Here is a 27,545-nt window from a genome sequence, read left to right as displayed (position 1 = left end):
TGAGCCACAGCCCCATTCATGGCTCTCCAGGGTCTCAAGCTGAGGTTTTTCACGCCTATTTGCCTGTACCCTTTTTAGTTGGAGATGCCAGGGATTGAACCTGGGACCTCCTGCTTCCCAAGCAGATGCTCTACCACTGAGCCACAGCCCCATTCATGGCTCTCCAGGGTCTCCAGCTGAGGTTTTTCACACCTATTTGCCTGGACCCTTTTTTGGAGATGCCGGGAATTGAACCTGGGACCTTCTGCTTCCCAAGCAGATGCTCTACCACTGAGCCACAGCCCCATTCATGGCTCTCCAGGGTCTCAAGCTGAGGTTTTTCACGCCTATTTGCCTGCACCCTTTTTAGTTGGAGATGCCAGGGATTGAACCTGGGACCTTCTGCTTCCCAAGCCGATGCTCTACCACTGAGCCACAGCCCCATTCATGGCTCTCCAGGGTCTCAAGCTGAGGTTTTTCACGCCTATTTGCCTGCACCCTTTTTAGTTGGAGATGCCAGGGATTGAACCTGGGACCTTCTGCTTCCCAAGCCGATGCTCTACCACTGAGCCACAGACCCATTCATGGCTCTCCAGGGTCTCAAGCTGAGGTTTTTCACGCCTATTTGCCTGCACCCTTTTTAGTTGGAGATGCCAGGGATTGAACCTGGGACCTTCTGCTTCCCAAACCGATGCTCTACCACTGAGCCACAGCCCCATTCATGGCTCTCCAGGGTCTCAAGCTGAGGTTTTTCACGCCTATTTGCCTGCACCCTTTTTAGTTGGAGATGCCGGGGATTGAACCTGGGACCTTCTGCTTCCCAAGCAGATGCTCTACCACTGAGCCACAGCCCCATTCATGGCTTTCCAGGGTCTCCAGCTGAGGTTTTTCACACCTATTTGCCTGGACCCTTTTTAGTTGGAGATGCCGGGGATTGAACCTGGGACCTTCTGCTTACCAAGCAGATGCTCTACCACTGAGCCACAGCCCCATTCATGGCTTTCCAGGGTCTCCAGCTGAGGTTTTTCACACCTATTTGCCTGGACCCTTTTTAGTTGGAGATGCCGGGGATTGAACCTGGGACCTTCTGCTTACCAAGCAGATGCTCTACCACTGAGCCACAGCCCCATTCATGGCTCTCCAGGGTCTCAAGCTGAGGTTTTTCACACCTATTTGCCTGGACCCTTTTTTAGTGGAGATGCCGGGGATTGAACCTGGGACCTTCTGCTTCCCAAGCAGATGCTCTGTCACTGAGCCACAGCCCCATTCATGGCTCTCCAGGGTCTCAAGCTGAGGTTTTTCACGCCTATTTGCCTGGACCCTTTTAGTTGGAGATGCTGGGGATTGAACCTGGGACCTCCTGCTTCCCAAGCAGATGCTCTACCGCTGAGCCACCGTCCCTCCCATGCATAGCCCACAGCTGTTTTATGTCATTTAACTTTTGCTGGTTTGTTTTTTTTTAAGGTTTTATTATATCCCAGGGTGTTATTGTTGGTTTTTAAAGTATACTGTACCCTTATATCAATGCCAATAAAGATCTGTCTGGTCTCTGAGCTCCTCCAGGCCTGGCTTTGCAATGGCTTTTGTGACTTACAGCGGGCAAGAACTCTCCCATCAACCGTGAACCCCAGTTCATGCCCCACACAGTAAATGCCCCACGCAGGGCGCAACGCCTTCCGCCACCTCACCCGCTTTGCCCTTGAAGGGGGCCTTGGACACGACGCTGTTCTTCCCGGCTTCCGCTCGCAGTTTCTCCAGCTGCTGCTCGAGGGCAATGCTCTTACGCTGCTGCTCTTGAAGCTGCTTCTCGGCCGCCCAGACCCTCGCGCTGCTGTCGTCCACCCTGCGGGTCAAGAGAGGTGGACAGAATCCTTCTCAAAGGCCACTGCGGTAATGAAACAGCTGCTTTCTGTTCTGAAGATGCCTCCCCCAGTAACGATAGGCATCTAGCGTTCATTCTTCACTTTCAGGAAGTAAAGCCGGTTTGGTGTATCGGTTAAGTGTGCAGACTCTAACCTGGGAGAACCAGGTTTGATTCCCCACTCCTCCACTTGCAGCTGCTGGGATGGCCTTGGGTCAGCCATAGCTCTAATAGAGAGCCAGTTTGGTGATCTTTGACAATGGTTAATCTTTAAAGAAACTACGGAGAGCCAGTTTGGGTGGAGAGCCAGTTTGGTGTAGTGGTTAAGTGTGTTGGACTCTTATCTGGGAGAACTGGGTTTGATTCCCCACTCCTCCACTTGCAGCTTCTGGAATGGCCTTGGGTCAGCCATAATTTTCATAGGAGTTGTCCTTGAAAGGGCAGCTGCTATGAGCCCCAACCCACCTCACAGGGTGTCTGTTGTGTGGGGAGAAGCTGTAGGAAATTGTGAGCTGCTCTGAGTTTCTGATTCAGAGAGAAGGCCGGGGTATAAATCTGCAGTCTTCTTCTTCCTTTGACTGCAGCCTGACTGTGAACTGAATATACTTGAATAACTAGAGGAGGGCGACGAAGATGGTGAGGGGTCTGGAGACCAAGTCCTATGAGAAAAGGTTGAAGGAGCTGAGGATGTTTAGCCTAGAGAGGCGGCGGCTGAGAGGTGATAGGATCACCATCTTCAAGTACTTGAAGGGCTGTCATCTAGAGGATGGTGCAGAATTGTTTTCTGTGGCCCCAGAAGGTAGGACCAGAACCAATGAGTTGAAATTAAATCAAAAGCGTTTCCGGCTCAACATTAGGAAGAACTTCCAGACCGTTAGAGCGGTTCCTCAGTGGAACAGGCTTCCTCTGGAGGTGGCGGGCTCTCCTTCCTTGGAGAGCCAGTTTGGTGTAGTGGTTAAGTGTACGGACTCTAATCTCGGAGAACCAGGTTTGAATCCCTTTCCTCATAGGACTTGGTCTCCAGACCCCTCACCATCTTCATCGCCCTCCTCTGGACCCGTTCCAGCTTGTCCAGATCCTTCTTCAAATGTGGCGCCCCAAACGGAACACAAGACTCCAGGTGAGTATTGTTCATTTTGAGCACTTACAATAATCTTATTCTTGTTATGCTGCCTGGGTCCTCATGTCTCTTCGGTCATGGATAGAAAGTGTTAAGAAGAAAGACAAAGGAATGGGGTGGCTGCTCTGGGCCTTCCCGGACAGACCCTTACCAGAGTGGTGGTAGCCAGTAGAAGGCACTCCCTGGTCCCCATACAGTGTGACAAGAGAAAGAGAAGGAAGAGAAAAAAGAGAGGAAAAGGAAGAGGAGAAAGAGGAAGAGGAGAAAAAGGAATAGGAAGAAGGGGGAAGGAGGTGGAGAAAAAGAAGAGGAAAAGGAAGAAGGGAAAGAGGAAGAGGAGAAAGAAAAAGAAGAGAAAGAAGGAAGAAGGAGGTGGAGAAAAAAGAAGAAAATGAAGACGAGGAAAAGGAAGAGGAGAAAGAAAAAGAAGAGAAAGAAGGAAGAAGGAGGTGGAGAAAAAAGAAGAAAATGAAGACGAGGAAAAGGAAGAGGAGAAAGAAAAAGAAGAGGACGAAGGGGAAAGGAGGTGGAGAAAAAGAAGAGGAAAAGGAAGAAGGGAAAGAGGAGGAGAAAGAAAAAGAAGAGGAAGAAGGGGAAAGGAGGTGGAGAAAAAGAAGAGGAAAAGGAAGAAGGGAAAGAGGAAGAGGAGAAAAAAGAATAGGAAGAAGGGGGAAGGAGGTGGAGAAAAAGAAGAGGAAAAGGGAGACGGGAGGAGAAAGAAAAAGGAGGAGGAGAAAGCAAAAGAAGAGGGAAAAGGTGGAGAAAAAGAAGAGGAAAAGGGAGACGGGAGGAGAAAGAAAAAGGAGGAGGAGAAAGCAAAAGAAGAGGGAAAAGGTGGAGAAAAAGAAGAGGAAAAGGAAGAAGGGAAAGAGGAGGAGAAAGAAAAAGAAGAGGAAGAAGGTGGAGAAAAAGAAGAGGGAAAGGAAGAAGGGAAAGAGGAAGAGGAGAAAGAAAATGAAGAGAAAGAAGGAGGAAGGAGATGGAGAAAAAAGAGGAAAAGGAAGAAGAGGAAAAGTAAGAGGAGAAAGAAAAAGAAGAGAAAGAAGGGGAAAGGAGGTGGAGAAAAAGAAGAGGAAAAGAAAGAAGGGAAAGAGGAAGAGGAGGAAGAAGGAAGAGGAAGTAACCATCAAACTGAAACTGACACGTGGGGATCCCATTCATGGGGCAACCCAGGCAAGAGATGAGCAGAGGCAGTTTGCCATTTCACCCCCTCTGCGTAGCCACGCTTGTCTTCCTTGGTGGTCTCCCATCCAAGAACTACCCATGGCTGACCCAGATGAGCTTCTGAGATCTGACAAACACAGGCTATGCAGACTACTGCAACAAAACAGCAGCGGCTGGCAAAAGGCGCAAGCCACTTCGTAAAGGAGAAAGCAGAGGCCGTTCCCAGCATGCTGTTAAGTCCAACTCTCAAGAACCGTCTCTCACCTTTTCTGAAGGACTCCGACCAACTGGACCAGCTTGTCCCTCTCTAGTTCGGCGGCTAGACAGAGAGCTTTGTACTCTGCGATCTGGACCTTCCAGTCTTTCGCCTCCAAGTCATTGGTCTCGACAGGCCTAAGATTGACAGAAAGTGAAGGGACCAGGCTGAATTTCAGTGGCTGGGTTTTATTTCAGGCATTTTTATGCCCCTTGTCCAGCACTGGTCCAAAGACTCTTCAGCCCTTCTCGTAAGGAAGATGCCCCAACCCCCAGATCATCTTGGATGCCCTACTCCGTACTTTTTCTATCTCTGCAGTGCTCTATAGATCTATAAAGTTTCAGCTGCAGGGATGCCCGTAGGGGTCTTTGCACATACCTGCCGGAAGAGTCAGTGGCTGGAATCGACGTTTCAGCAGATTCCACCAGGGTGTGCCCCATGTTAGACGTGATCCTGAAATGGAGCAATGAATTTTAACAGGGATAAACGTCAAGTTCTGCATTTAGGTAGGGAAAATCCAATGCATGGTTATAGGATGGGGGAGACTTGTCTTAGCAGCAGTCTGTGCGAAAAGGATCTAGGGGTCTTAGTGGATCATACGCTGAACATGAGTCAACAGTGTGATGCGGTGGCTAAAAAGGCAAATATAATTTTGGGCTGCATCAATAGAAGCATAATGTCCAGATCACGTGATGTGATGGTATCGCTTTGCTCTGCTCTGGTAAGACCTCACCTGGAGTATTGTGTCCAGTTTTGGGCACCACATTTTAAGAAGGATATAGACAAGCTGGAATGGGTCCAGAGGAGGGCGAGGAAGATGGTGAGGGGTCCAGAGACCAAGTGCTATGAGGAAAGGTTGAAGGAGCTGGGCATGTTTAGCCTGGAGAGGCGGCGGCTGAGAGGTGATAGGATCACCATCTTCAAGTACCTGAGGATGGTGATCTAGAGGATGGTGTGGAATTGTTTTCATCTAGAGGATGGTGTGGAATTGTTTTCTGTGGCCCCAAAAGGTAGGACCAGAACCAATGGGTTGAAATTAAATCAAAAGAGTTTCCGGTGCAACATTCGGAAGAACTTCCTGACTGTTAGAGCGATTCCTCAGTGGAACAGGCTTCCTCGGGAGGTGGTGGGCTCTCCTTCCTTGGAGGTTTTTCAACAGAGGCTAGATGGCCATCTGACAGCAATGAAGATCCTGTGAATTTTGGGGGAGGTGTTTGTATGTTTCCTGCATTGTGCAGGGGGTTGGACTAGATGACCCTGGAGGTCCCTTCCAACTCTAGGATTCTAAGCCCGCTGGATGTTTCTGTAAGCAGCTCTAGATGTAATCTGCCCACCTTCCAACATCTGTGCATGCTACCCTATGGCAGGGGTACCCAACCTTGGTGAGCCTGTGGGCTCATTTGGAATTCTGAAACCAGGCCTCAGATTCATCAGGAGCTCACAGGAACGCAGCTCCTGAGCCTTTCTGAGCGTTCCCCTTCTTCCTCCCCACCTACCTTGTCCGTTGCATAGTAGGGGCAGCTGCATAACAATCCCTGGAATAGCAGGCAGCCAGCCAGCCAGCCAGCCACCAGGGGCTTTGAACATATGAACCTATGAAGCTGCCTTCTACTGAATCAGACCCTCTTTGGTCCATCAAAGTCAGTATTGTCTACTCAGACTGGCAGCGGCTCTCCAGGGTCTCAAGCTGAGGTTTTTCATGCCAATTTGCCTGGACCTCTTTTAGTTGGAGGTGCCGGGGATTGAACTTGGGACCTCCTGCTTACCAAGCAGATGCTCTACCACTGAGCCACCATCCCTCCCCTGACCAGCAGTGGCTCTCCAGAGTCTCAAGCTGAGGTTTTTCACACCTATTTGCCGGGACCCTTTTTAGTTGGAGATGCCGGGGATTGAACCTGGGACCTTCTGCTTTCCAAGCAGATGCTCTACCACTGAACCACAGCCCCATTCATGGCTCTTCAGGGTCTCAAGCTGAGGTTTTTCACGCCTACTTGCCTGGACCCTTTTTAGTTGGAGATGCCGGGGATTGAACTTGGGACCTCCTGCTTCCCAAGCAGATGCTCTACCACTGAGCCACAGCCCCATTCATGGCTCTCCAGGGTCTCAAGCTGAGGTTTTTCACGCCTACTCGCCTGGACCCTTTTTAGTTGGAGATGCCGGGGATTGAACTTGGGACCTCCTGCTTACCAAGCAGATGCTCTACCACTGAGCCATGGTCCCTCCCCAGTTGCCACGCCCCCAGCAGCCTTCATTAACCCCTGGAGAAGCCTGCACCACGACTTATGTGATTTTGGGCGATGGGTAGCTTGCTGGCCTTTTGACTGGTGTGTGTGTGTGTGGCTCAGGAGAGCCCCAGGCAAGCGAGATCTCTAGGCCTCGCTCGTACGGGGCTCTTCTTCCTTGCAACAGGTTGCTTTTGGCTGGGGGGGCGGGGGCTGCCTATGCTAATGAGTTATGCTAATGAGCTCTGCCACCTATTTTTCTACACAATGAGCCTGGGGGCAACCACACAGCCACACAGTGAAGGTCTTTGTGCTGTGGGGGTGGCAGCTGCCTATGAAACGTTTTGCACAACCGATCAGCTCTCCAGTGGCCAATCAGAAGCCTTCCTGAGCAAAGGCCCCACCCGCCCCTTCTTCCAAGCGAGCAGGTTTTATGTGAAACTCGAAACGTTCGCTGAGACCCGAACCGGTTTTTCTGTAGAGAAAAGGAAAGGTCCCCTGTGCAAGCACCAGTCGTTTCCGACTCTGGGGTGACGTTGCTTTCACAACGCTTTCGTGGCAGACTTTTTACGGGGTGGTTTGCCCTTGCCTTCCCCATTCTTTTTACCCTTTCCCCTCAGCAAGCTGGGTACTCATTTTACCGACCTCGGAAGGTTGGAAGGCTGAGTCAACCTTGGGCTGGCTACCTGAATCCAGACAAGTTATTTCAGTTATGACAGCAGAGATAGAAAATTTTGAAATGTTGAAGCCGCCCAGATTGCTTTGTGGAGAGAGGGTGCGGGGTATAAATCAAATTTAAAGAACCCAAAAAAACACAAGAATCTTTCTGGGTGGGCTGCCTGACTGAAGATTCGCTTTGGCCAAGCACAGTTTGTCTGAACTGAATATTTTAGAGCTTGAAAGAAACATCCCCTTGACCCCAAGGGACTCTGTGATCTCTACCCATCTGATGCTCTTCTTCTAGGATGGAATAGCAGCGAATCATTTGCGGCCAGAGCATATTTTTCGACTTAAGAAAGGAGAGCTCTGCATTGAATATCCCAGTGCCCTGTGCTTGAATGGCCCTCTTTGAATCCCAGAACAAACACGATCAAGCGTTCAAGAGTGTCTTATCACCCCTGAACAAGCTACTCTACAGCTTAGAAGGAACGTTGCTCGGAGGTGATGTTTTATCAGTCTGTATTTTTCTAGCCACCAGCGAGCCTGCAGCAGACGTGGACTATTGCACCCTTCTTAAATCTTCGTTTGCGAAGCCAAGCCGAGAGATTTTTCTAGCATATATGAACATATGAAGCTGCCTTATACTGAATCAGACTCTCAGTCCATCAAAGTCAGTCTTGTCTTCTCAGACTGGCAGCGGCTCTCCAGGGTCTCAAGCTGAGGTTTTTCACACCTATTTGCCTGGACCCTTTTTAGTTGGAGATGGCGGGGATTGAACCTGGGACCTTCTGCTTACCAAGCAGATACTCTACCACTGAGCCACCATCCCTCCTACATATGAAGCTGCCTTATACTGAATCAGACCCTTAGTCCATCAAAGTCAGTATTGTCTACTCAGACTGGCAGTGGCTCTCCAGGGTCTCAAGCTGAGGTTTTTCACACCTACTTTCCTGGATCCTTTTTTTGGAGATGCCGGGGATTGAACCTGGGACCTTCTGCTTTCCAAGCAGATGCTCTACCACTGAGCCACAGTCCCATTCATGGCTTTTCAGGGTCTCAAGCTGTTTTTCACACCTACTTGCCTGGACCCTTTTTTGGAGATGCCGGGGATTGAACCTGGGACCTTCTGCTTACCAAGCAGATGCTCTACCACTGAGCCACAGCCCCATTCATGGCTCTCCAGGGTCTCTAGCTGAGGTTTTTCACACCTACTTGCCTGGACCCTTTTTAGTTGGAGATGCCGGGGATTGAACCTGGGACCTTCTGCTTCCCAAGCATATGCTCTACCACTGAGCCACCGTCCCTCCACCTTCCAGCATCAAGCATAGTAAATTGTGACTCCGAGAGGTTTCTAACACAAGGCTCTGGGCCATTCCAGCCGGTAGCTTAGGGAGTAATTTTTGAGATATGTGGACTGAAACCGATTTCTCCCAGTTAGATACGCCGCTCTTCGGTTTGGAGGGATGATAGTTTCAACGCACAGGCTTTTTGCATTGGAGCGATCAGAAGGCGAGTTTTATGGCTGATCTTTCAGGAGGGTGCATAAAGCAGTGCATTAGGCCTGGGGCAACATGTAACACAGGGAGCCCCGTGGCGCAGCGAAGTAAAGCTGCAGTCCTAGCTCCACTCACGACCTGAGTTCGATCCCAGCGGAAGCTGGGTCCAGGTAGCCGGCTCAAGGCTGACTCAGCCTTCCATCCTTCCGAGGTCGGTCAAAGGAGTCCCCAGCTTGCTGCGGGGAAAGTGTAGAGGACTGGCGAAGGCAGTGGCAAACCGCCCCGTGAAAAAGTCTGCCGTGAAAACGTCGTGACGCGACGTCACCCCAGAGTCGGAAACGACCGGCGCTTGCACAGGGGACTACCTTGACCTTTTTGAAGAGCCCCGTGACACAGAGCGGTAAAGCTGCAGTACTGCAGTTGGAGCCCTCTGCTCACGACCTGAGTTTGATCTCAGTGGAAGCAGGTCGACTCAGCCTTCCATCCTTCCGAGGTCGGTCAAATGAGTCCCCCGCTTGCTGGGGGGAAAGTTCAGATGACTGGGGGAGGCAATGGCAAACCACCCCATAAAAAGTCTGCCGTGAAAATGTGAAAGCAACGTCACCCCAGAGTCAGAAACGACTGGCGCTTGCACAGGGGACCTTTCCTTTCCTCTAATATAATCACAGCCCCGTGGTGCAGAGTGGTAAAGCTGCAGTGCTGCAGTCGGAGCCCTCTGCTCATGACCTGAGTTCGATTCCGGCGGAAGCTAGTTCAGGTAGCCGGCTCCAGGTCGACTCAGCCTTCCATCCTTCTGAGGTCGGTCAAATGAGCCTCCAGCTTGCTGGGGGGAAGGCGTAGATGACAGGGGAAGGCGGCTCTTTAATAAGGGTTGAAAACGAAAAGAGAACACGCACAGCCCTCTCTTACCTCGTGGAGGTGTTCCTGCCAACGCGATCCCCCTTCCTGGACGCTGACGTGCAATTCTCTTCTTCCAAAGACTCTGCAGACAGAGTCGAAGCGGAATCTGATCCGCCTTCCTCCGATCGATGAAGACGCTGCTGCTTGTAAAACATCGACCAAATTAGAGTGCTAAGTGTGGGGATACCAGTCAATCCATCCATCGTCGTTGCATTAGCGACAAAATGCCGTAGCAACCAACAACCGGACTCAACAACAGAAATATGAGGGCACTGTCTCTACAGGAGAGACCTGCGGAGACGTGTGTCTCCATGGAAGGCCATGTGCAGTGAGGGAGAGGACAAAGCGAGAAAGAAGGGATCTGGGAGGGATCTGGGAGCAGCTCCCAGGTTAAGAGGCCAATAATCTTGCTGGGCCAGTCTCTCCGACTATCCTGCTAAACTAGACCTGCAGCCTGAAGCTCCGTGGACAAAGAGCACTGGGATGATGGATAACATCTGCACACGTTTATCAACGAAATGTATATCCAGCCTTTCTGCCCTTACAAGAGCTGTTGAGGCAGCTGATGAATTAAGAACAAAAGAGGAGCCATGTTGGATCGGGCCAAGGGCTCTCTAGTCCGACACTCTGTGTCGTACAGTGGCCAAAACCCAGGTGTCATTAGGAGGTCCGCCAGCAGGGCCAGAACTCCAAGATCTCCCACTGTTGACCGCCCCCCCCCCCCAGCACCAAGAATACAGAGCATCACTGCCCAGACATAAGAACATAAGAGAAGCCATGTTGGATCAGGCCAATGGCCCATTCAGTCCAACACTCTGTGTCACACAGTGGCCAAAAAACCAGGTGCCACCTGGAGGTCCAACAGTGGAGCCAGGACACTAGAAGCCCTCCCACTGTTACCCCTCCCAAGCACCAAGAATACAGAGCATCACTGCCCAGACATAAGAACATAAGAGAAGCCATGTTGGATCAGGCCAATGGCCCATCCAGTCCAACACTCTGTGTCACACAGTGGCCAAAACAACCAGGTGCCATCAGGAGGTCCCCAGTGGGGCCAGAACACTAGAAGCCCTCCCACTGTGTCCCCCAAGCACCAATAATACAGAGCATCACTGCCCCAGAACTAGGAACATAAGAGAAGCCATGTTGGATCAGGCCAATGGCCCATCCAGTCCAACACTCTGTGTCACATAAGAACAGAAGAGAAGTCATGATGGATCAGGCCAGTGGCCCATCCAGTCCAACACTCTGTGTCACATAAGAACATAAGAGAAGCCATGTTGGATCAGGCCAGTGGCCCATCCAGTCCAACACTCTGTGTCACAGAAGAACATAAGAGAAGCCATGTTGGATCAGGCCAGTGGCCCATCCAGTCCAACACTCTGTGTCACAGAAGAACATAAGAGAAGCCATGTTGGATCAGGCCAGTGGCCCATCCAGTCCAACACTCTGTGTCACATGGTGGCCAAAACCCAGGTGCCGTCAGGAGGTCCATCAGTGGGACCAGAACACTAGAAGCCCTCCCACTGTTGCCCCCCAAGCACCAAGAACGCAGAGCCCCACTGCCCCAGACAGACTTTTCCATCTTTACCTTGTGGCTGTGAGCCACAGATGGACCTCTGCTTTAAAACCGTACATGATAAAAACCACATTTGAAAACCATTCAAATGAAACCTCCTACCAAAACTACAAATAGAGTTAAAGGATGTAAAAGACATTAAAGCCAGAATTAAAACATTGGTTCGAAAGGCGGCTGGCTGCGGGAATGCCAAATGAAATTTTTAAAAATGAGGCTTCGTCACCACGTAGTAGGAGAAGCACAGCTCTCTTTCCTTCTCCCCTTTCCATGACTGGAATGAGAGAAGATTCTGCCTCATGTTCCGTTTTACAGGTTCAAATCTGCTCTTATGTGCCAAATCTGAGTTGATAATACTGGAAAGAACACAAGTCAAACGAGAGGATCCCCCAACCTGACTTGCAAACATACTTAAGGTTAGGGAACTAGGAAGTCCTTCTTCACCCAAAGGGTGATTAACACATGGAATTCATTGCCTCAAGAAGTGGTGGTGGCTGCAAGCATAGCCAGCTTCAAGAGGGGATTGGATCAACATCTGGAGCAGAGGTCCATCAGTGGCTATTAGCCTCAGTGAATTGTTGGAACTCTCTGTCTGGGGCAGTGATGCTCTGCATTCTTGGTGCTTGGGGGGGGGGGGCACAGTGGAAGGGCTTATAGTTTCCTGGCCCCACTGATGGACCTCCTGATGGCACCTGGGTTTTTTGGCCACTTTGTGACACAGAGTGTTGGACTGGATGGGCCATTGGCCTGATCCAACATGGCTTCTCTTATGTTCTTAGTTCTGGGGCAGTGATGCTCTGTATTCTTGGTGCTTGAGGGGGGGCACAGTGGGAGGGCTTCTAGTGCCCTGGCCCCACTGATGGACCTCCTGATGGCACCTGGGTTTTTTGGCCACTGTGTGTCACAGAGTGTTGGACTGGAGGGGCCATTGGCCTGATCCAACATGGCTTCTCTTATGTTCTTAGTTCTGGGGCAGTGATGCTCTGTATTCTTGGTGCTTGAGGGGGGGCACAGTGGGAGGGCTTCTAGTGCCCTGGCCCCACTGATGGACCTCCTGATGGCACCTGGGTTTTTTGGCCACTGTGTGACACAGAGTGTTGGACTGGAGGGGCCATTGGCCGGATCCAACATGGCTTCTCTTATGTTCTTATGTTCCGTAGCACCCCAGGGCTTGATTTGGCTCAGGAGTGAGACATGGGGGAGGAAAGGTTTTCAGCCTTCCCTCCTGCACCACTTTCCCCAAGATGAAACAGCCCTGGAGGAGCCTTCCTTGCATTGCCATAAGGCTCCTTGTTCCGAAGTCAGTATCATCTGGTTCGGCCCTTCCTGAATGAAGAAGGAGATTTATATCCTGCCCTTCAGTCTCAATCAGAGACTCAGAGCGGCTTACAATATCCTTTATCTTCTTTCCCCACAACAGACACCCTGTGAGTTGGGTGGGGCTGAGAGAGCTCTCCCAGCAGCTGTCCTTTCAAGGACAACTCCTGCCAGAGCTCTGGCTGACCCAAGGCCATGCCAGCAGCTGCAAGTGGAGGAGCGGGGAATCAAACCCGGTTCTCCCAGGTAAGAGTCTGCGCACTTAACCACTACACCAAGCTGGCTCTCCAGCTCAACGTGGCTTACCTGTGAGATGAGATTCTCCTCCAGCGCTCTCACTTGAGCTTCTCGCTCGGCCAGCGTCTGCCTGAGCTGCTCGATGACGCAGTTCTGCTTCTGCTCTTGGACATTCAGCTGCTTCCCCAGGCTCTGCTGGCATTCCTTGTTCCTTTCCTCCTGCTGACTCAGATTCTTCAGGATGACTTGCATTTCCTTCTGCTGGCTCTGGGGAAGCGGAAAAGGCACAAGGGATGCTCCGGTTTGTGCAAAAGAGCCATTAAGCAGGCAGAAAGGCAGCAGGCTACAGACGGAAGGCTCTTGCGATTCGCTTTGCAGCGCAAGTCAGATAAAAGGCCAGGATTTGGAGAAAAACCCATTAGCTGGGGTGTATCCCTGGAGGGGAAAGCTCTTGCCACTCAAATAATGGCTGGGATTGCACACACTAAATAATGCACTTTCAATTCACTTTCAATGCACTTTACAACTGGATTTTACGGTGTGAGCTGGCAAAATCCAGTTGCAGAGTGCACTGAAAGTGGATTGAAAGTGCATTGTTCAGTGTGCGTGATCACGGTCAATGAATCAAACGAATGCAGTGCAAGCAACTGCCATTTTTCAACTCTTTCTGTCACCCCCGTTTCACAGTGGTTATACTCTTGCACAGTTAAAACACACACACACAATTCCCTTGGGCAGAAAATGAAACAAAGTCCTTTAGGAACATAACAACATAAGAGAAGCCCTGTTGGATCAGGCCAATGGCCCATCCAGTCCAATACTCTGTGTCACAGAAGAACATAAGAGAAGCCCTGTTGGATCAGGCACACTTAACCACTATGGCTGACTCAAGGCCATTCCAGCAGGTGCAAGTGGAGAAGTGGGGAATCAAACCCGGTTCTCCCAGATAAGAGGCTGCTCACTTAACCACTATGGCTGACCCAAGGCCATTCCGGCAGCTGCAAGTGGAGGAGTGTTGAATCAAACCCGGTTCTCCCAGATAAGAGTCCGCTCACTTAACCACTATGGCTGACTCAAGGCCATTCCAGCAGGTGCAAGTGGAGAAGTGGGGAATCAAACCCCGTTCTCCCAGATAAGAGTCCGCTCACTTAACCACTATGGCTGACTCAAGGCCATTCCAGCAGCTGCAAGTGGGGAATCAAACCCCGTTCTCCCAGATAAGAGTCCGCTCACTTAACCACTATGGCTGACTCAAGGCCATTCCAGCAGCTGCAAGTGGAGAAGTGGGGAATCAAACCCCGTTCTCCCAGATAAGAGTCTGCTCACTTAACCACTATGGCTGACTAAAAGCCATTCCAGCAGGTGCAAGTGGAGATTGGGGAATCAAACCCGGTTCTCCCAGATAAGAGTCCGCGCTCTTAACCACTACACCAGAGGTGGCCAACGGTAGCTCCCTAGATGTTTTCTTTGCCTACAACTCCCATCAGCCCCAGCCATTGGCCATGCTGGCTGGGGCTGATGGGAGTTGTAGGCAAAAAAAACATCTAGAGAGCTACCGTTGGCCACCCCTGCACTACACCAAACTGGCTCTCCCTAAACTGAGCAAGCGGGTCATACCATCAGAGCGTCGATGAGTTCGTCGTCGTGCTTCCCTTTGTCCAGCAGGGTTGCGATTTGCTCCTTCAGGGTTTTCACTTCGCTGGACAACACTTGGCTCCTCGCTTTGGAAGCGTCCAGCTTCTTTTTCACCTCCTCGTGGTCTTTCTGGAGGCTGCTGTGTTCACTGGTCAGCTTCTGCAGTTAAGGAAACAGGGGGATGTCAAACTCACCATTTAGATGGCGTTTCGGCGTCTCCGAGAAAAGCGTCTCACAATCTCCTTTACCTTCCTCCCCAACAACAGACACCCTGTGAGGTAGATGAAGATATTGCATTTAAATCCCGCCCTCCACTCCGAAGAATCTCAGAGTGGCTCACAATCTCCTTTACCTTCCTCCCCTCCACAACAGACACCCTGTGAGGTAGATGAAGATATTGGATTTATATCCCGCCCTCCACTCCGAAGAGTCTCAGAGCGGCTCACAATCTCCTTTCCCTTCCTCCCCCACAAGAGACACCCTGTGAGGTGGGTGGGGCTGAGAGGGCTCTCATAGCAGCTGCCCTTTCAAGGACAACCTCTGCCAGAGCTCTGGCTGACCCAAGGCCATGCTAGCAGGTGCAAGTGGAGGAGTGGGAAATCTAACCCGGTTCTCCCAGATAAGAGTCTGCATACTTAACCACTACACCAAACTGGCTCTCCAGGAGGAGCGTGAGTGCGGCATAAACCTAGTGGGGAATCGGTCCTGCTCTTTTTTTTTTGCAGGTTTTTTTTTTTAGCAGGAACTCCTCTGCGTATTAGGCCGCATCCCCTTGATGCAGCCGATCTTCCAAGAGCTTTACGGGGCTCTTCTTACAGAGTCTACTGCAAACAGTTGGAGGACTGGCTACATCGCGTGGGTGTAGCTTCATATGCAAAGGAGGTCCTGCTGCGCAAAAAGCCCTGTTTTTCTGTGAGGATTTTGCATTTGTACAAGGCTTATTTTGAGCAAGCGGCCCCGTGGCGCAGAGTGGTAAAGCTGCAGTACTGTGGTCTGAGCCCTCTGCTCACGACCTGAGTTCAATTCTGGTGGAAGCTGAGTTCTGGTAGACGGCCCGAGGTCGACTCAGCCTTCCCTCCTTCCGATGTCGGTCAAATGAGTCCCCAGCTTGCTGGGGGGGAAGCGTAGATGACTGGGGAAGGCAATGGCAAACCACCCCGTAAAAAAAAGTCTAACATGAAAATGTTGTGAAAGCAAGGTCGCCCCAGAGTCGTAAAAGACTGGTGCTTGCACAGGGGACCTTTCCTTTTCCTTATTTTGAGCAGGAACTCATACGAACGCCGTTCCAGCTGACTTGGAGTCAGGGGGTGTGGCCTAATATGCAAATTAGTTCCTGCTGGGCTTTTTCTACACAAATAGGCCCTGTGTGAAACAACGGTGACATCAGTGGTGACTCTCCCACCTTCCTTCCCCTTCCTCCTTTGCTTCCTCACCTCCAGGGCTTCTTTCTTTTCTCTCTCCAGGCTCTGAATCCGCTGCAGGTTCCTCTGGGCAGATCTCTTCCCTGGGCTAGTGAGGATGGTGGGGTCTTCATCTCCACAGCTCAGGGATGTCCCATTTTTGGCGTGGCCCAGTTGGCACTCCAGCTCCCGGACCTAGAGCAGAAAAGGAGCAGCTGCCGTCAGGAGGTCCATCAATAGGGCCAGAACTCCAGAAGCTCTCCCATTATTGCCCTCCTAAGCACCAATAATACAGAACTGCCCCTGACATAAGAGAAGTCTGGTTGGATCAGGCCAGTGGCACCCTCCAGTCCAACACTCCGTGTCACACAGTGCCCAAAAACCAGGTGGCATCAGGAGGTCCACCAGTGGGGCAAGAACTCTAGAAGCCCTCCCACTGTGGCCCCCCCCCCCATGCACCAAGAAGACAGAACATCACTGCCTCAGACATAAAAAAAGCCAGGGTGTCTGTTGCGGGGGAGGAAGATAAAGGAGATTGTGAGCCCCTCTGAGACTCTGAGATTCAGAGTGGAGGGCAGGATATAAATCCAAAATCATCTTCTTCCTTTATCTTCCTCCCCCACAACAGACACCCTGTGAGGTGGGTGGGGCTAAGAGAGCTTTGCCAGAAGCTGCCTTTTCAAGGACAACTCCTATGAGAGCTGTGGCTGACCCAAGACCATTCCAGCTGCTACAAGTGGAGGAGTGGGGGAATCAAACCCAGTTCTCCCAGATAAGAGTCCATGCACTTAACCACTGCACCAAAGTGGCTCTTTATAAGAGCTGTGGCTGACCCAAGGCCATTCCAGCGCCTGCAAGTGAGGAGTGGGGAATCAAACCCGGTTCTCCCAGATAAGAGTCCACTCACTTAACCACTATGGCTGACCCAAGGCCATTCCAGCGCCTGCAAGTGAGGAGTGGGGAATCAAACCCGGTTCTCCCAGATAAGAGTCCACTCACTTAACCACTATGGCTGGCCCAAGGCCATTCCAGCGCCTGCAAGTGAGGAGTGGGGAATCAAACCCAGTTCTCCCAGATAAGAGTCCGCTCACTTAACCACTATGGCTGACCCAGCTTGCTGGAGGGAAAGTGTAGATGACTGGGGAAGGCAATGGCAAACCACCCTGTAAAAAGTCTGCCGTGAAAACGTTGTGAATGCAACGTCACCCCAGAGTCGGAAACGATTGGTGCTTGCACAGGGGACCTTTCCTTTCCTTTTCCATGGACTTTGGGCAGTTTTGCTCCCAAAATGGGGAGGGGGGGAGGCAGGCACAAATGATTCAGAAGGGTTTAACTCTTTCTGCCACCGAGTGTGGGTAGACTTGTATTGCGCAGAAGAGGGAGGAAAAGAAGAGAGCCAGTTTGGTGTGGTGGTTAAGTGTGCGGAGTCTTATCTGGGAGAACCGGGTTTGATTCCCCACTCCTCCACTTGCAGCTGCTGGAATGGCCTTGGGTCAGCCATAGCTCTGGCAGAGGTTGTCCTTGAAAGGGCAGCTGCTGTGAGAGTCCTCTCCAGCCCCACCCACCTCACAGGGTGTCTGTTGTGGGGGAAGAAGATATAGGAGACTGTTAGCAACTTGGAGTCTCTGATTCAGAGAGAAGGGCTGGGTAGAACCCTACAGTCTTCTTCTTCTTCTTCTCCCCCTTGCCATTTCCCTGATCGAATTCAACGCACATCTGGCCCAGCTGGTATTTGTCCGGGAAGGGAAAAGAGAAAAGCACTGGGATTTTATGCGTCTTTCCCCCTAGCAGCAGGGGGGTGGGTACAGAGAGAAAGGGTTAAATCTTCTCTAACTCATTATCACATCTTGGATCCAAACCGGGGAGGCCCGTGAGCAAACAACATGTCACTTTGGGGATCTGTGGTCACACATCCCTGCATGTACTTTGAAACGTCTCGCCACATATCCCCCAATATAACAGGGGTGGCCAACGGTAGCTGTCCAGATGTTTTTTTTTGCCTACAACTCCCATCAGCCCCAGCCAGCATGGCCAATGGCTGGGGCTGATGGGAGTTGTAGGCAAAAAACATCTGGACAGCTACCGTTGGCCACCCCTGCAATATAACATGTAGTTTGCCCCCTAGAGCGAGCAGACTGTATTGCACAGAAGAGGGAGGGAAAGAAGAAAGCCGTCTTACTTTGCCTTGCAGGACGAGGATCTGCTGAGCTCTCCCGCGCCACATGCCAGGGTTGGACATGAGATTCTGAACGTTGACGTCTTCTCCAACTTCGCTTCCTAAAAGCTGAAAGGAAGAGGCCGGCGGGAAATGGATTAAGCTGAACATTTTGTGCTTGAGGTAGGATCATAAAATCACGGAACTGGAAGGGGCCGAAGAGGACATCTAGTCCAAACCCCCTGCTCAATACAGGATCAGCCTACAGCAGCGGTGGCCACATGTGGCTCTCAAAGCCCCCCTACACTCCATTGGCTGGATTGGAGAAGTCATTCCTCTTTTAAAATTGCTTCTCCAAGCCAAGCCATCTGGCAGCTTGGAGAATGCATTTAAAGTTACTTTATGTTCATATGTTCAATGAGGACCAGAACTCCTTCCAATCAAAATATAAGGATGCAGTTTATTTACAAGACAGAATAAAAAATAGAGCTGTACAGACAAACAAGAAAGACAGAAACAAAAAACCTTACTAGTCTATCCTAGCCAATACTTGCTATAGCTAGCAGCTTCTCAAGGTTGCTTGCAGTTTCTCTTTCAGCAATACAGTTCAAGTCAGGACAGTGGAAGCACTGAGGCAATTACACAAACTTCTCTAAAGAGTTTCAACCTGTAGCCTGCTCGTAACAAGATTTTTTGCAGAGCGTCAGGTTTCTTACAGTCCTCTGGTTACCAGGTGGTTGCTTCTGTTGATTTCAGCCAACCACAATGCCCCAGACACAGAGACTGATTTCACACTCACGCCACTCTCAAGTTCCTCTTCTCAGCGGGGCTTCCCTCCAATTTCACACTATCTGCCCCGGGGCTGCAGCTAGTGTCCACTTTTTCCCACCACAAACAGAAACTGGCTTAGAGGTTTCTGTTTGCAGCGCAAAAAAGCTGAAGCTAGCTACAGCCCCAGGGCAGATAGTGTGAAATTGGAGGGAAGCCCCGCTGAGAAGAGGAGCTTGAGAGCGGCGTAAGATGAGTGGGAAATCGGTCAGAATGTCTTCTGCAGGGTCAGCGCGTGGGAGTAGGTGGGTAGGCGACCGCCAAAGGTGCCACTTTGCCAGGGGGTTCTGCTGGGCACCCCCTTACTCCCCCTTCCCTTGTGGCACGATTGCGCCAGCCAGCAGGCAAGCCAAGAGCCCCAGGCGGTGCTTCCACGCCGCCGCTTTTCTTCACAGGGCAAACATTGCCTGCACTTGTCAGTGTCAGACATTGTAACTGCTTCAGAATGTATCTTGCTTAAATGAGTTCTCCTGACCTGACTAACGCCATCTTGTTTGCTATCACTAGCCCTGAGTATAAAAAGCTGTGCATTTCAAACAGAGAGGGACGGTTGTAAATCCCATGGGAGGAATTTCTCACTTGGCATCCACAGGCGCCTTAAGCTTTTGAAGATGGTATGCCTCAAGGTAACCAGCAGGGAGCCTTCCTGGGAATAAGATAAGGGAGTATGGGAACAGACAACTGTCTCTCGGAGTGTGAGAATGGTTTCATTGTTATGCTGCTGTATTCTACAAAAACCCAAGGGTAACCTTGGAATGTATCAAACTCAATCTGCTTCTATCCCAGACCACTAGTTCTCAAATAAATGGATTAATTTTGAAACAAAATGATTCGTTCTTATTTGGAGTTCCAACGTCTGACAAAGAGTACCCTACGAAGAGCGCCCCATTTTACCGCTGCCCGCTGCTTTCAGGTTGAAAGCGGCTGGGCGGGGCACCTCCGCATCGCGTTAGTGGGAGTTCACAAGGGGAGGGTGGATAATATAAAAGGAATTTCAAAAATTCTCTGCGTATGGGAATGTTACTATGGTTGATTTTATAAAGTAATTTCAGACTTTCCAGCTTCAAAGTGTCTTCTTTACAACATCTTTGCTTACTCTGGGTGCAAATATGCCACCGCATCTTTTAGTCCACTTCTTGAAGGTAGATCTCCAGGGGGGCGCTGTGTAACTTTTTTTCTGAAAAGGGGGCATTAGGCCAAACACGTTTGGGAACCTCTGTTATAGATCGATGGCAAGTATTTCTAATTATAAAGGACATAAGAACATAAGAGAAGCCATGTTGGATCAGGCCAATGGCCCATCCAGTCCAACACTCTGTGTCACACAGTGGCAAAACATTTTATACATACACACACACTGCGGCTAATAGCCACTGATGGATCTCTGCTCCATATTTTTATCTAAACCCCTCTTGAAGGTGGCTATGCTTGTGGCCGCCACCACCTCCTGTGGCAGTGAATTCCACATGTTAATCACCCTTAGGGTGAAGAAGTACTTCCTTTTATCCGTTTTAACCTGGCTGCTCAGGAATTTCATGGAATGCCCACGAGTTCTTGTATTGTGAGAAAGGGAGAAAAGGACTTCTTTCTCTACTTTCTTCATCCCATGCATTATCTTGTGAACCTCTATCATGTCACCCCGCAGTCGACGTTTCTCCAAGCTAAAGAGTCCCAAGCGTTTCAACCTTTCTTCATAGGGAAAGTGCTCCAGCCCTTTAATCATTCTAGTTGCCCTTCTCTGGACTTTCTCCAATGCTATAATATCCTTTTTGAGGTGCGGCGACCAGAACTGCACACAGTACTCCAAATGAGACCGCACCATCGATTTATACAGGGGCATCATGATACTGGCTGATTTGTTTTCAATTCCCTTCCTAATAATTCCCAGCATGGCGTTGGCCTTTTTTTATTGCAAACACACACTGTCTTGACATAATTGATTTCGTATCACTGTTGTTGGGATATTGTTTCGTTATCATTCCACAGGTTTTTTGGGGGCGTGTTAGATTTGCTTCTTACTGTGGTACTCTTGGCTCATCCTGATCTCATGCTAGTGGCAAAGATTGCCCGCCCCACCCCCCCGGCCCCTACTACAAATCGTTAACGAAGGGACAGTCGCTTTCCAAGGGATGGCTTCCTAACCTCTCAGCTCATGCGTCTGTCTTCTGCCGCTTGGTTCCACGACAGCACAGTTGGGCGCCTTGTCATGTATCAGGCATCTAATGCTGATGCCGATGCTCTATTTTAACCACCAGGTCAAAAGGGCTTTCTTCAGCCAGCTCTTTGGCATTTGCTTTCTCTCTCCCTCTCTCTCTCTCTCGCCTTAAGTGAGTTGGTCTTTTTTGTCTCGTTACAGTCGTGATTGATTTTTATCCGCTGTCAAAGTTGTTGGTTTTTTTTAAAATGCTCGCCTCTTTTGCAACACCGCATTTCAATCTGCCGTGTCAGATTATTTGAAATTCTACTCCTGCTGCTCTCGAGGTCTTCTTGTTTTGAATTAACGGCTGTTCACTTAGGGGCTCCGACATGGTGCCCGTAGGTGGCACAGCACCTGCCAACACCTTCCCTGGAGCTCACCGGGTACGCAGGGTCAGGTGGGGCTTTTGCCCAGCCAGGCTTTTGATTGACCACTGGAAATGTTGCTTTGACAGCAGTTGCTACAACAGCACAGGATCTTCATTGCTTGACTAAAGATAAGCTGTGGTGGCCATTTTGTTGGCTGTCTCTATCTCTTGTGGTACCGATTCTGTGGCAGCCATTTTGTGGCTGCGCCTGCCGCACTATGCCAGGCTGAAAAAGTTTGGGGACCATTTTGTTGGCTGACTCTATCTCTTGTGGTACCCCTTCTGTGGTAGCCATTTTGTTGGTTGACTCTATCTCTTGTGGTACCCCTTCTGTGGCGGCCATTTTGTTGGTTGACTCTATCTCTTGTGGTACCCCTTCTGTGGCAGCCATTTTGTTGGTTGACTCTATCTCTTGTGGTACCCCTTCTGTGGTGGCCATTTTGTTGGTTGACTCTATCTCTTGTGGTACCCATTCTGTGGCAGCCATTTTGTGGCTGCGCCTGCCACACCATGCCAGGCTGAAAAAGTTTGAGGACCTCAATCTAGGGCCTTTTAAACAGTTTGGCTATGAACTGTGATGAACTTTGGTGTGTTTTTTTTCCCCACTGAGCTTCTGTATTTTCTGTTTGTCGTACAGTTTCCTTGCTGTTTTTCTGAGCTTTCTCCAAACACCTTTGATGTGTTTTGAGAAAACACATAACTTATGAGGTAACTGGAACAAATGGAAAAGCAGAATATGAAGAATCTCAAAGAGAAAACAACAACAATCCTGTGGTTTGGACCCCAAACCCTTCCAAGTGAAAAGACCCTTAATTGGTTTTAATGACCTTTTTATAAATGTTTTTAACGTTTGACTGGGAAGTAGCAGAACCCACCCCTTGGTTACTGTCGCTCAGATCATAAGATGCAAGGGAATCCTTACCTTCTGTGCCACTCTCAGCTCTTGTTTCGTGGTCTGGAGCTGGTTGCGACATTCGGATACTTTCAAGTTGGCCGCTGATAATTTATCTTGCAGGGCTTTCATCTCTGGGCTCTCGGGTTTCAAGAGAAAGGAAGCGTGGTTTGATGAGGACAGAATCGTCCCACCCCAAGCCCCACTGAAACAAACACGGGCTTTGGACAAGCTCTCTATACCCTCGGTGATCGGAATTCTCCAAAACAGGCCTGCACAGGTTGTGACTCACCACGCCAGAAGATGCTGCACATGGTAGATGAACTGTGACTCTAGAAACCTGTTTGTGCTGCCCGCCTGGGATGGCAACACCTGGGAGGATGTCAGGTGACCGGGAAGGGCTGTGGCTCAGTGGAAGAGCCTCTGCTTTGCGTGTCGAAGGTCCCAGGTTCAGTATTTGACATCTCCAGTTAAAAAGGACCAGGCAGTGGGTGATGGGAAAGACCTCTGCTTGAGACCATGGAAAGCTGCTGCCAGTCATATGAACATACGAAGCTGCCTTCTACTGAATCAGACCCTCGGTCCATCAAAGTCAGTCTTGCCTACTCAGACTGGCGACGGCTCTCCAGGGTCTCAGGCTGAAGTTTTTCACACCTATTAGCCTGGACCCTTTTTTAGTGTCGATACCAGGGATTGAACCTGGGACCTTCTGCTTACCAAGCAGATGCTCTGTCACTGAGTTACCGTCCCTCCCCGAGTCTGAGTATACAACGCTGACCTTAATGAACCAAAGGTCAGATTTAGTATAAGGCAGCTTCATATGTTCATATGACTGGCAGCAGCTTTCCATGGTCTCAAGCAGAGGTCTTTTCCATCACCCTCCGCCTAGTCCTTTTTAACTGGAGATGCCAATGACTGAACCTGGAACCTTCTGCATGCAAAGCAGAGGCTATAGAAGTTGCATTTCCTTCTATCTGCCCTTAATCTACTCCCCCCCACCCCCACCCCATCAGCTTCACTGGTCACCCCTGAGTTCTAATATTCTCCAAGAATGCTCTTTTACAGAGTGAGAAGAAGAAGAAGATGATATTGGATATATATCCCGCCCTCCACTTCGAAGAGTCTCAGAGGGGCTCACAATCTCCTTTACCTTCCTCCCCCACAACAGACACCCTGTGAGGTAGATGAAGATATTGGATTTATATCCCGCCCTCCACTCCGAAGAGTCTCAGAGGGGCTCACAATCTCCTTTACCTCCCCCCACCCCTCACAACAGACACCCTGTGAGGTTGGTGGGGCTGGAGAGGGCTCTCACAGCAGCTGCCCTTTCAAGGACAACCTCTGCCAGAGCTATGGCTGACCCAAGGCCATGCTAGCAGGTGCAAGTGGAGGAGCGGGGAATCAAACCCGGTTCTCCCAGATAAGAGCCCATGCACTTAACCACTATGGCTGACCCAAAGCCATTCCAGCAGCTGCAAGTGGAGGAGTGGGGAATCAAACCTGGTTCTCTCAGATAAGACTCCGCACACTTAACCACTACACCAAACTGGTTCTCTATTAGAGCTATGGCTGACCCAAGGCCATGCCAGCAGGTGCAAGTGGAGGAGTGGGGAATCAAACCTGGTTCTCCAAGATAAGAGTCCGCACACTTAACCACTGCACCCAACTGGCTCTGTATTAGAGCTATGGCTGACCCAAGGCCATTCCAGCAGGTGCAAGTGGAGGAGTGGGGAATCAAACCTGGTTCTCCCAGATAAGAGTCCGCACACTTAACCACTACACCAAACTGGCTCTCATTCTTACCAAAGGCCCGTCTGCCGTTTGACGCACAGGTCGACCGTCTTTGCCTCCGTGAGACTGGAGCATGGCTGCGGACAGATGCAACTGGAGAGGAAAAGTACACAGGTGCCCTTTAATAGAGAGGCCACATTTACTGATCATCTTCCCAGCAGAATCATAGCATTGCAAGGGGCCCCACAGGCCATTTAGCCTGACCCCCTGCTCGATGCAGGATCAGCCTGAAGCATCCCTGATCCTGGCGTGGAGCAAGGTTAGTGTGGAATCAGCCTTAATATCCAGGCAGGATCTTTCCACCCTTAATTAAACCAGTAGATCCTATCATAGGGATCCTTTCCCTGAGCAACCGCAAGTAATCACCTAGCAGCCGCTTGAATCAAAATGTTACCAAAGAGCTCATGTCAAACAAACCAAGTAAGTCAAGAGATGCAAACCAGACCCCTCCTGAGTGGGCTTGGTGGGTTTCAGATCTCTAGCTCTGCCCCACACTGTGCCAAATGCCCAGGAAAGCACTCACTTCTTTCTCCAGCTCTTTGATCCGGTGACTCAGCTGCTTCACTTTGGCTTTCTCTTTTTCAGCCTCGGCCGTCAGGTGACGGTTCTGTTTGGCCAATTGGACGATTTTACTGGCAGCGACGTCTCCCGTCAAGCCCCCCGTTCCTGCCAAAGGAGAAGGAAGAGCTCACCAGGTGGGTGGGTGGGTTCACGGATCAGGAAACAACGAGAGGCCAAAGCGGCTCCTACTTTCATCGCTGGCTTGAATGCCCAAAAATCCAGCCCTTCTGGAAAGTAGTATTAAATGCCATTCATGCTCTAACACAACAAAATATTTCTATGACCCCGGAAGCTCTGCTACTGAATTTTAGACCAGAGGACAAAGCTCCCAAAGTTGTACAAGAAAGAATTACCTTTGGTGTGAACTTATATCTCCTTTTTCCTGTATTCTGTATTACAAGATTGCCTTTACTGGAAATGTCAAATTCAATAGATATTTTAACAAAAAAGATTTATAATACAAAATATCAAAATGTTGATGATGCACAGTTTAGAGACAATATGTGACAATCTAGGTATTTTAAGAAAGTATTGCTGCTGTCGACTTGTATTTTTTGAAGTACTCTCTATGCAGATTAAGACTGATTTGTAATCTTTATTTTTTTATCCCTTCCTACTCCCTATCCCCAATTCTTTGAAACTAATAAAACTTTTAAAACAGGAAGGAAGGAAGGAAGGAAGGAAGGAAGGAAGGAAGGAAGGAAGGAAGGAAGGAAGAAAGAAAGAAAGAAAGAAAGAAAGAAAGAAAGAAAGAAAGAAAGAAGAAAGAAAGAAAGAAAGAAAGAAAGAAAGAAAGAAAGAAAGAAAGAAAGAAAGAAAGAAAGAAAGAAAGAAAGAAAGAAAGAAAGAAAGAAAGAAAGAAGATGGTGGCTCAGTGGTAGAGCATCTGCTTGGAAGCAGAAGGTCCCAGGTTCAATCCCTGGCATCTCCAAAAAAGGGTCCAGGCAAATAGGTGTGAAAAACCTCAGCTTGAGACCCTGGAGAGCCGCTGCCAGTCTGAGTAGACAATACTGACTTTGATGGACCAAAGGTCTGATTCAGTATAAGGCAGCTTCATATATTCACATATGCAGCTAGATCAACAATAGCTAGCCAGTACATGGAAAATTGACAAAACTCCATCCATAAAAACCTGGTACAATAAGCTCTGGAATGTATATATCCTAGCAAAACTCAATGACAAATCAAAACCATTAAGGGACTCTAACTACTATTCTGATATAGTGACCGTCTGGTTTCCAGTTTTAGAATTCCTACAAGAAAGATCAGAGACACCTAACGTTCAGTGTTCCCTCTGAGTTAGCGTGAGCTAGCTCACCGATTTTTAGCCTCCAGCCTCACACATTTTTGTCTGAGTTCAGGAAGGATGACCCCAGAGCACAATCATTTACACAGTCGCTCACAACTTTAATTCCAGTAGTTCACAAAGAAGAATTTCCGCTCGCAAGACTCTGCAGCTAAGAGGAAACGTTGCGACTGTTATAGAAGCTCTTCATTTATGGTAAACGAATGTAGTTATTTACTTGTAAAAATAAGTCTGACAACAGTGACATGGGAAAGTATTTATTTGTTAATACTGTTAAATAATGCACAAGTTTGTATTGCTACATAACAAAATGACCAATAAAAATTATTGGGGGGGGGGGGAGAAAGAAAACTTCAGGAGGGGATTTGGATGACAGAACCGCAGAACAAAAACTTAATGACAAATCAAAACTATGAAGGGACTCTAATTACTATTCTGATGTAGTGACTGTCTGGTCTCCAGTTTTAGAATTCCTACAAGAAAAATCCGAGACACCTACTGTTCGGTGTTCCCTCTGAGTTAGCGTGAGCTAGCTCACTGATTTTTAGCCTCCAGCCTCACACATTTTCGTCGGAGCTCAGGAAGGATGACCCTAGAGCACAATCATTTATACAGTCGCTCACAACTTTAATCCCAGTAGTTCACAAAGTAGAATTTCCGCTCGCAAGATTCTGCGGCTAAGAGGAAACATTGCGACTGTAATAACAAAATGACCAATAAAATAATAACAAAACAATCAATTGGGGAGGGACGGTGGTTCAGTGGTAGAGCATCTGCTTGGGAAGCAGAAAGTTCGAGGTTCAATCCCTGGCATCTCCAAATAAGGGTCCAGGCAAATAGGTGTGAAAAACCTCAGCTTGAGACCCTGGAGAGCCATGAATGGGACTGTGGCTCAGTGGTAGAGCATCTACTTGGGAAGCAGAAGGTCCCAGGTTCAATCCCTGGCATCTCCAAAAAAGGGTCCAGGCAAATAGGTGTGAAAAAACCTCAGCTTGAGACCCTGGAGGAGCCATGAATGGGACTGTGGCTCAGTGGTAGAGCATCTGCTTGGGAAGCAGAAGGTCCCAGGTTCAATCCCTGGCATCTCCAAAAAGGGTCCAGGCAAATAGGTGTGAAAAACCTCAGCTTGAGACCCTGGAGAGCCGCTGCCAGTCTGAGAAGTTTTCCTTCCAGATGTTTCGTTCTCAGCTGCGGAGAACATCCTCAGTGGCGTTGCAGCCGGAGCAGGCGCTCTGACCTTCTTGGCTGCTGTGCATTGAGTGAGGCCAGGGCTGCTGGAGAGCTGCTATTTCTGGGCTGGAGGGGGTGTGGTGAGAGGGCAATTGGTTTGTGAATGTACCCATTGTTTGGCGGGGCTTCCTGGAAGGGTGGTGATAAGGAAACTGGCTGTGGAATGTGACTTTTGGGTTCTTTTCAAAAACCGATTAAAATGTCATAAGGATAGCTTGTTTGAAGCAGACAGTCCAGAAATAGGACCTTTTTTTTGCTTTTCAAAATATACTAATCCTAGACAGTGGGCCCTCCTTTTACGTTAGCAATTTTATTTTAAGTTGACAGACACATTCCAGAAAAAAAGATGTGAGTGCAGTGACCTAATGGACAGAAATCACAGCGTTTTGGTCACC

At 49.5% G+C, this 27,545-nt stretch overlaps 1 protein-coding gene across 1 annotated transcript in view; it reads right to left on the bottom strand.

The window, feature by feature from the left end:
• Positions 1 to 27,545, bottom strand: part of CCDC13 (coiled-coil domain containing 13) — a 52,044-nt gene that overhangs the window by 9,032 nt on the left and 15,467 nt on the right. Inside the window, exons 3-13 of the mRNA XM_060248348.1 lie at positions 24,577 to 24,719; positions 24,066 to 24,146; positions 22,293 to 22,403; positions 18,003 to 18,107; positions 15,857 to 16,018; positions 14,406 to 14,582; positions 12,849 to 13,055; positions 9,668 to 9,801; positions 4,759 to 4,833; positions 4,389 to 4,517; positions 1,668 to 1,822 (exon numbers count right to left, since the gene is read on the bottom strand). Coding sequence (XP_060104331.1) covers positions 1,668 to 1,822; positions 4,389 to 4,517; positions 4,759 to 4,833; positions 9,668 to 9,801; positions 12,849 to 13,055; positions 14,406 to 14,582; positions 15,857 to 16,018; positions 18,003 to 18,107; positions 22,293 to 22,403; positions 24,066 to 24,146; positions 24,577 to 24,719 — 1,479 coding nt within the window. The remainder of the gene's footprint in view (positions 1 to 1,667; positions 1,823 to 4,388; positions 4,518 to 4,758; positions 4,834 to 9,667; positions 9,802 to 12,848; positions 13,056 to 14,405; positions 14,583 to 15,856; positions 16,019 to 18,002; positions 18,108 to 22,292; positions 22,404 to 24,065; positions 24,147 to 24,576; positions 24,720 to 27,545) is intronic.

Source organism: Heteronotia binoei, chromosome 10 (genome assembly GCF_032191835.1).
Source record: "Heteronotia binoei isolate CCM8104 ecotype False Entrance Well chromosome 10, APGP_CSIRO_Hbin_v1, whole genome shotgun sequence".
NCBI classification, from domain to species: domain Eukaryota; kingdom Metazoa; phylum Chordata; class Lepidosauria; order Squamata; family Gekkonidae; genus Heteronotia; species Heteronotia binoei.
The sequence above is the reverse complement of the archived record's forward strand: the minus strand, read 5'-3'. Positions and strand labels throughout refer to the sequence as shown.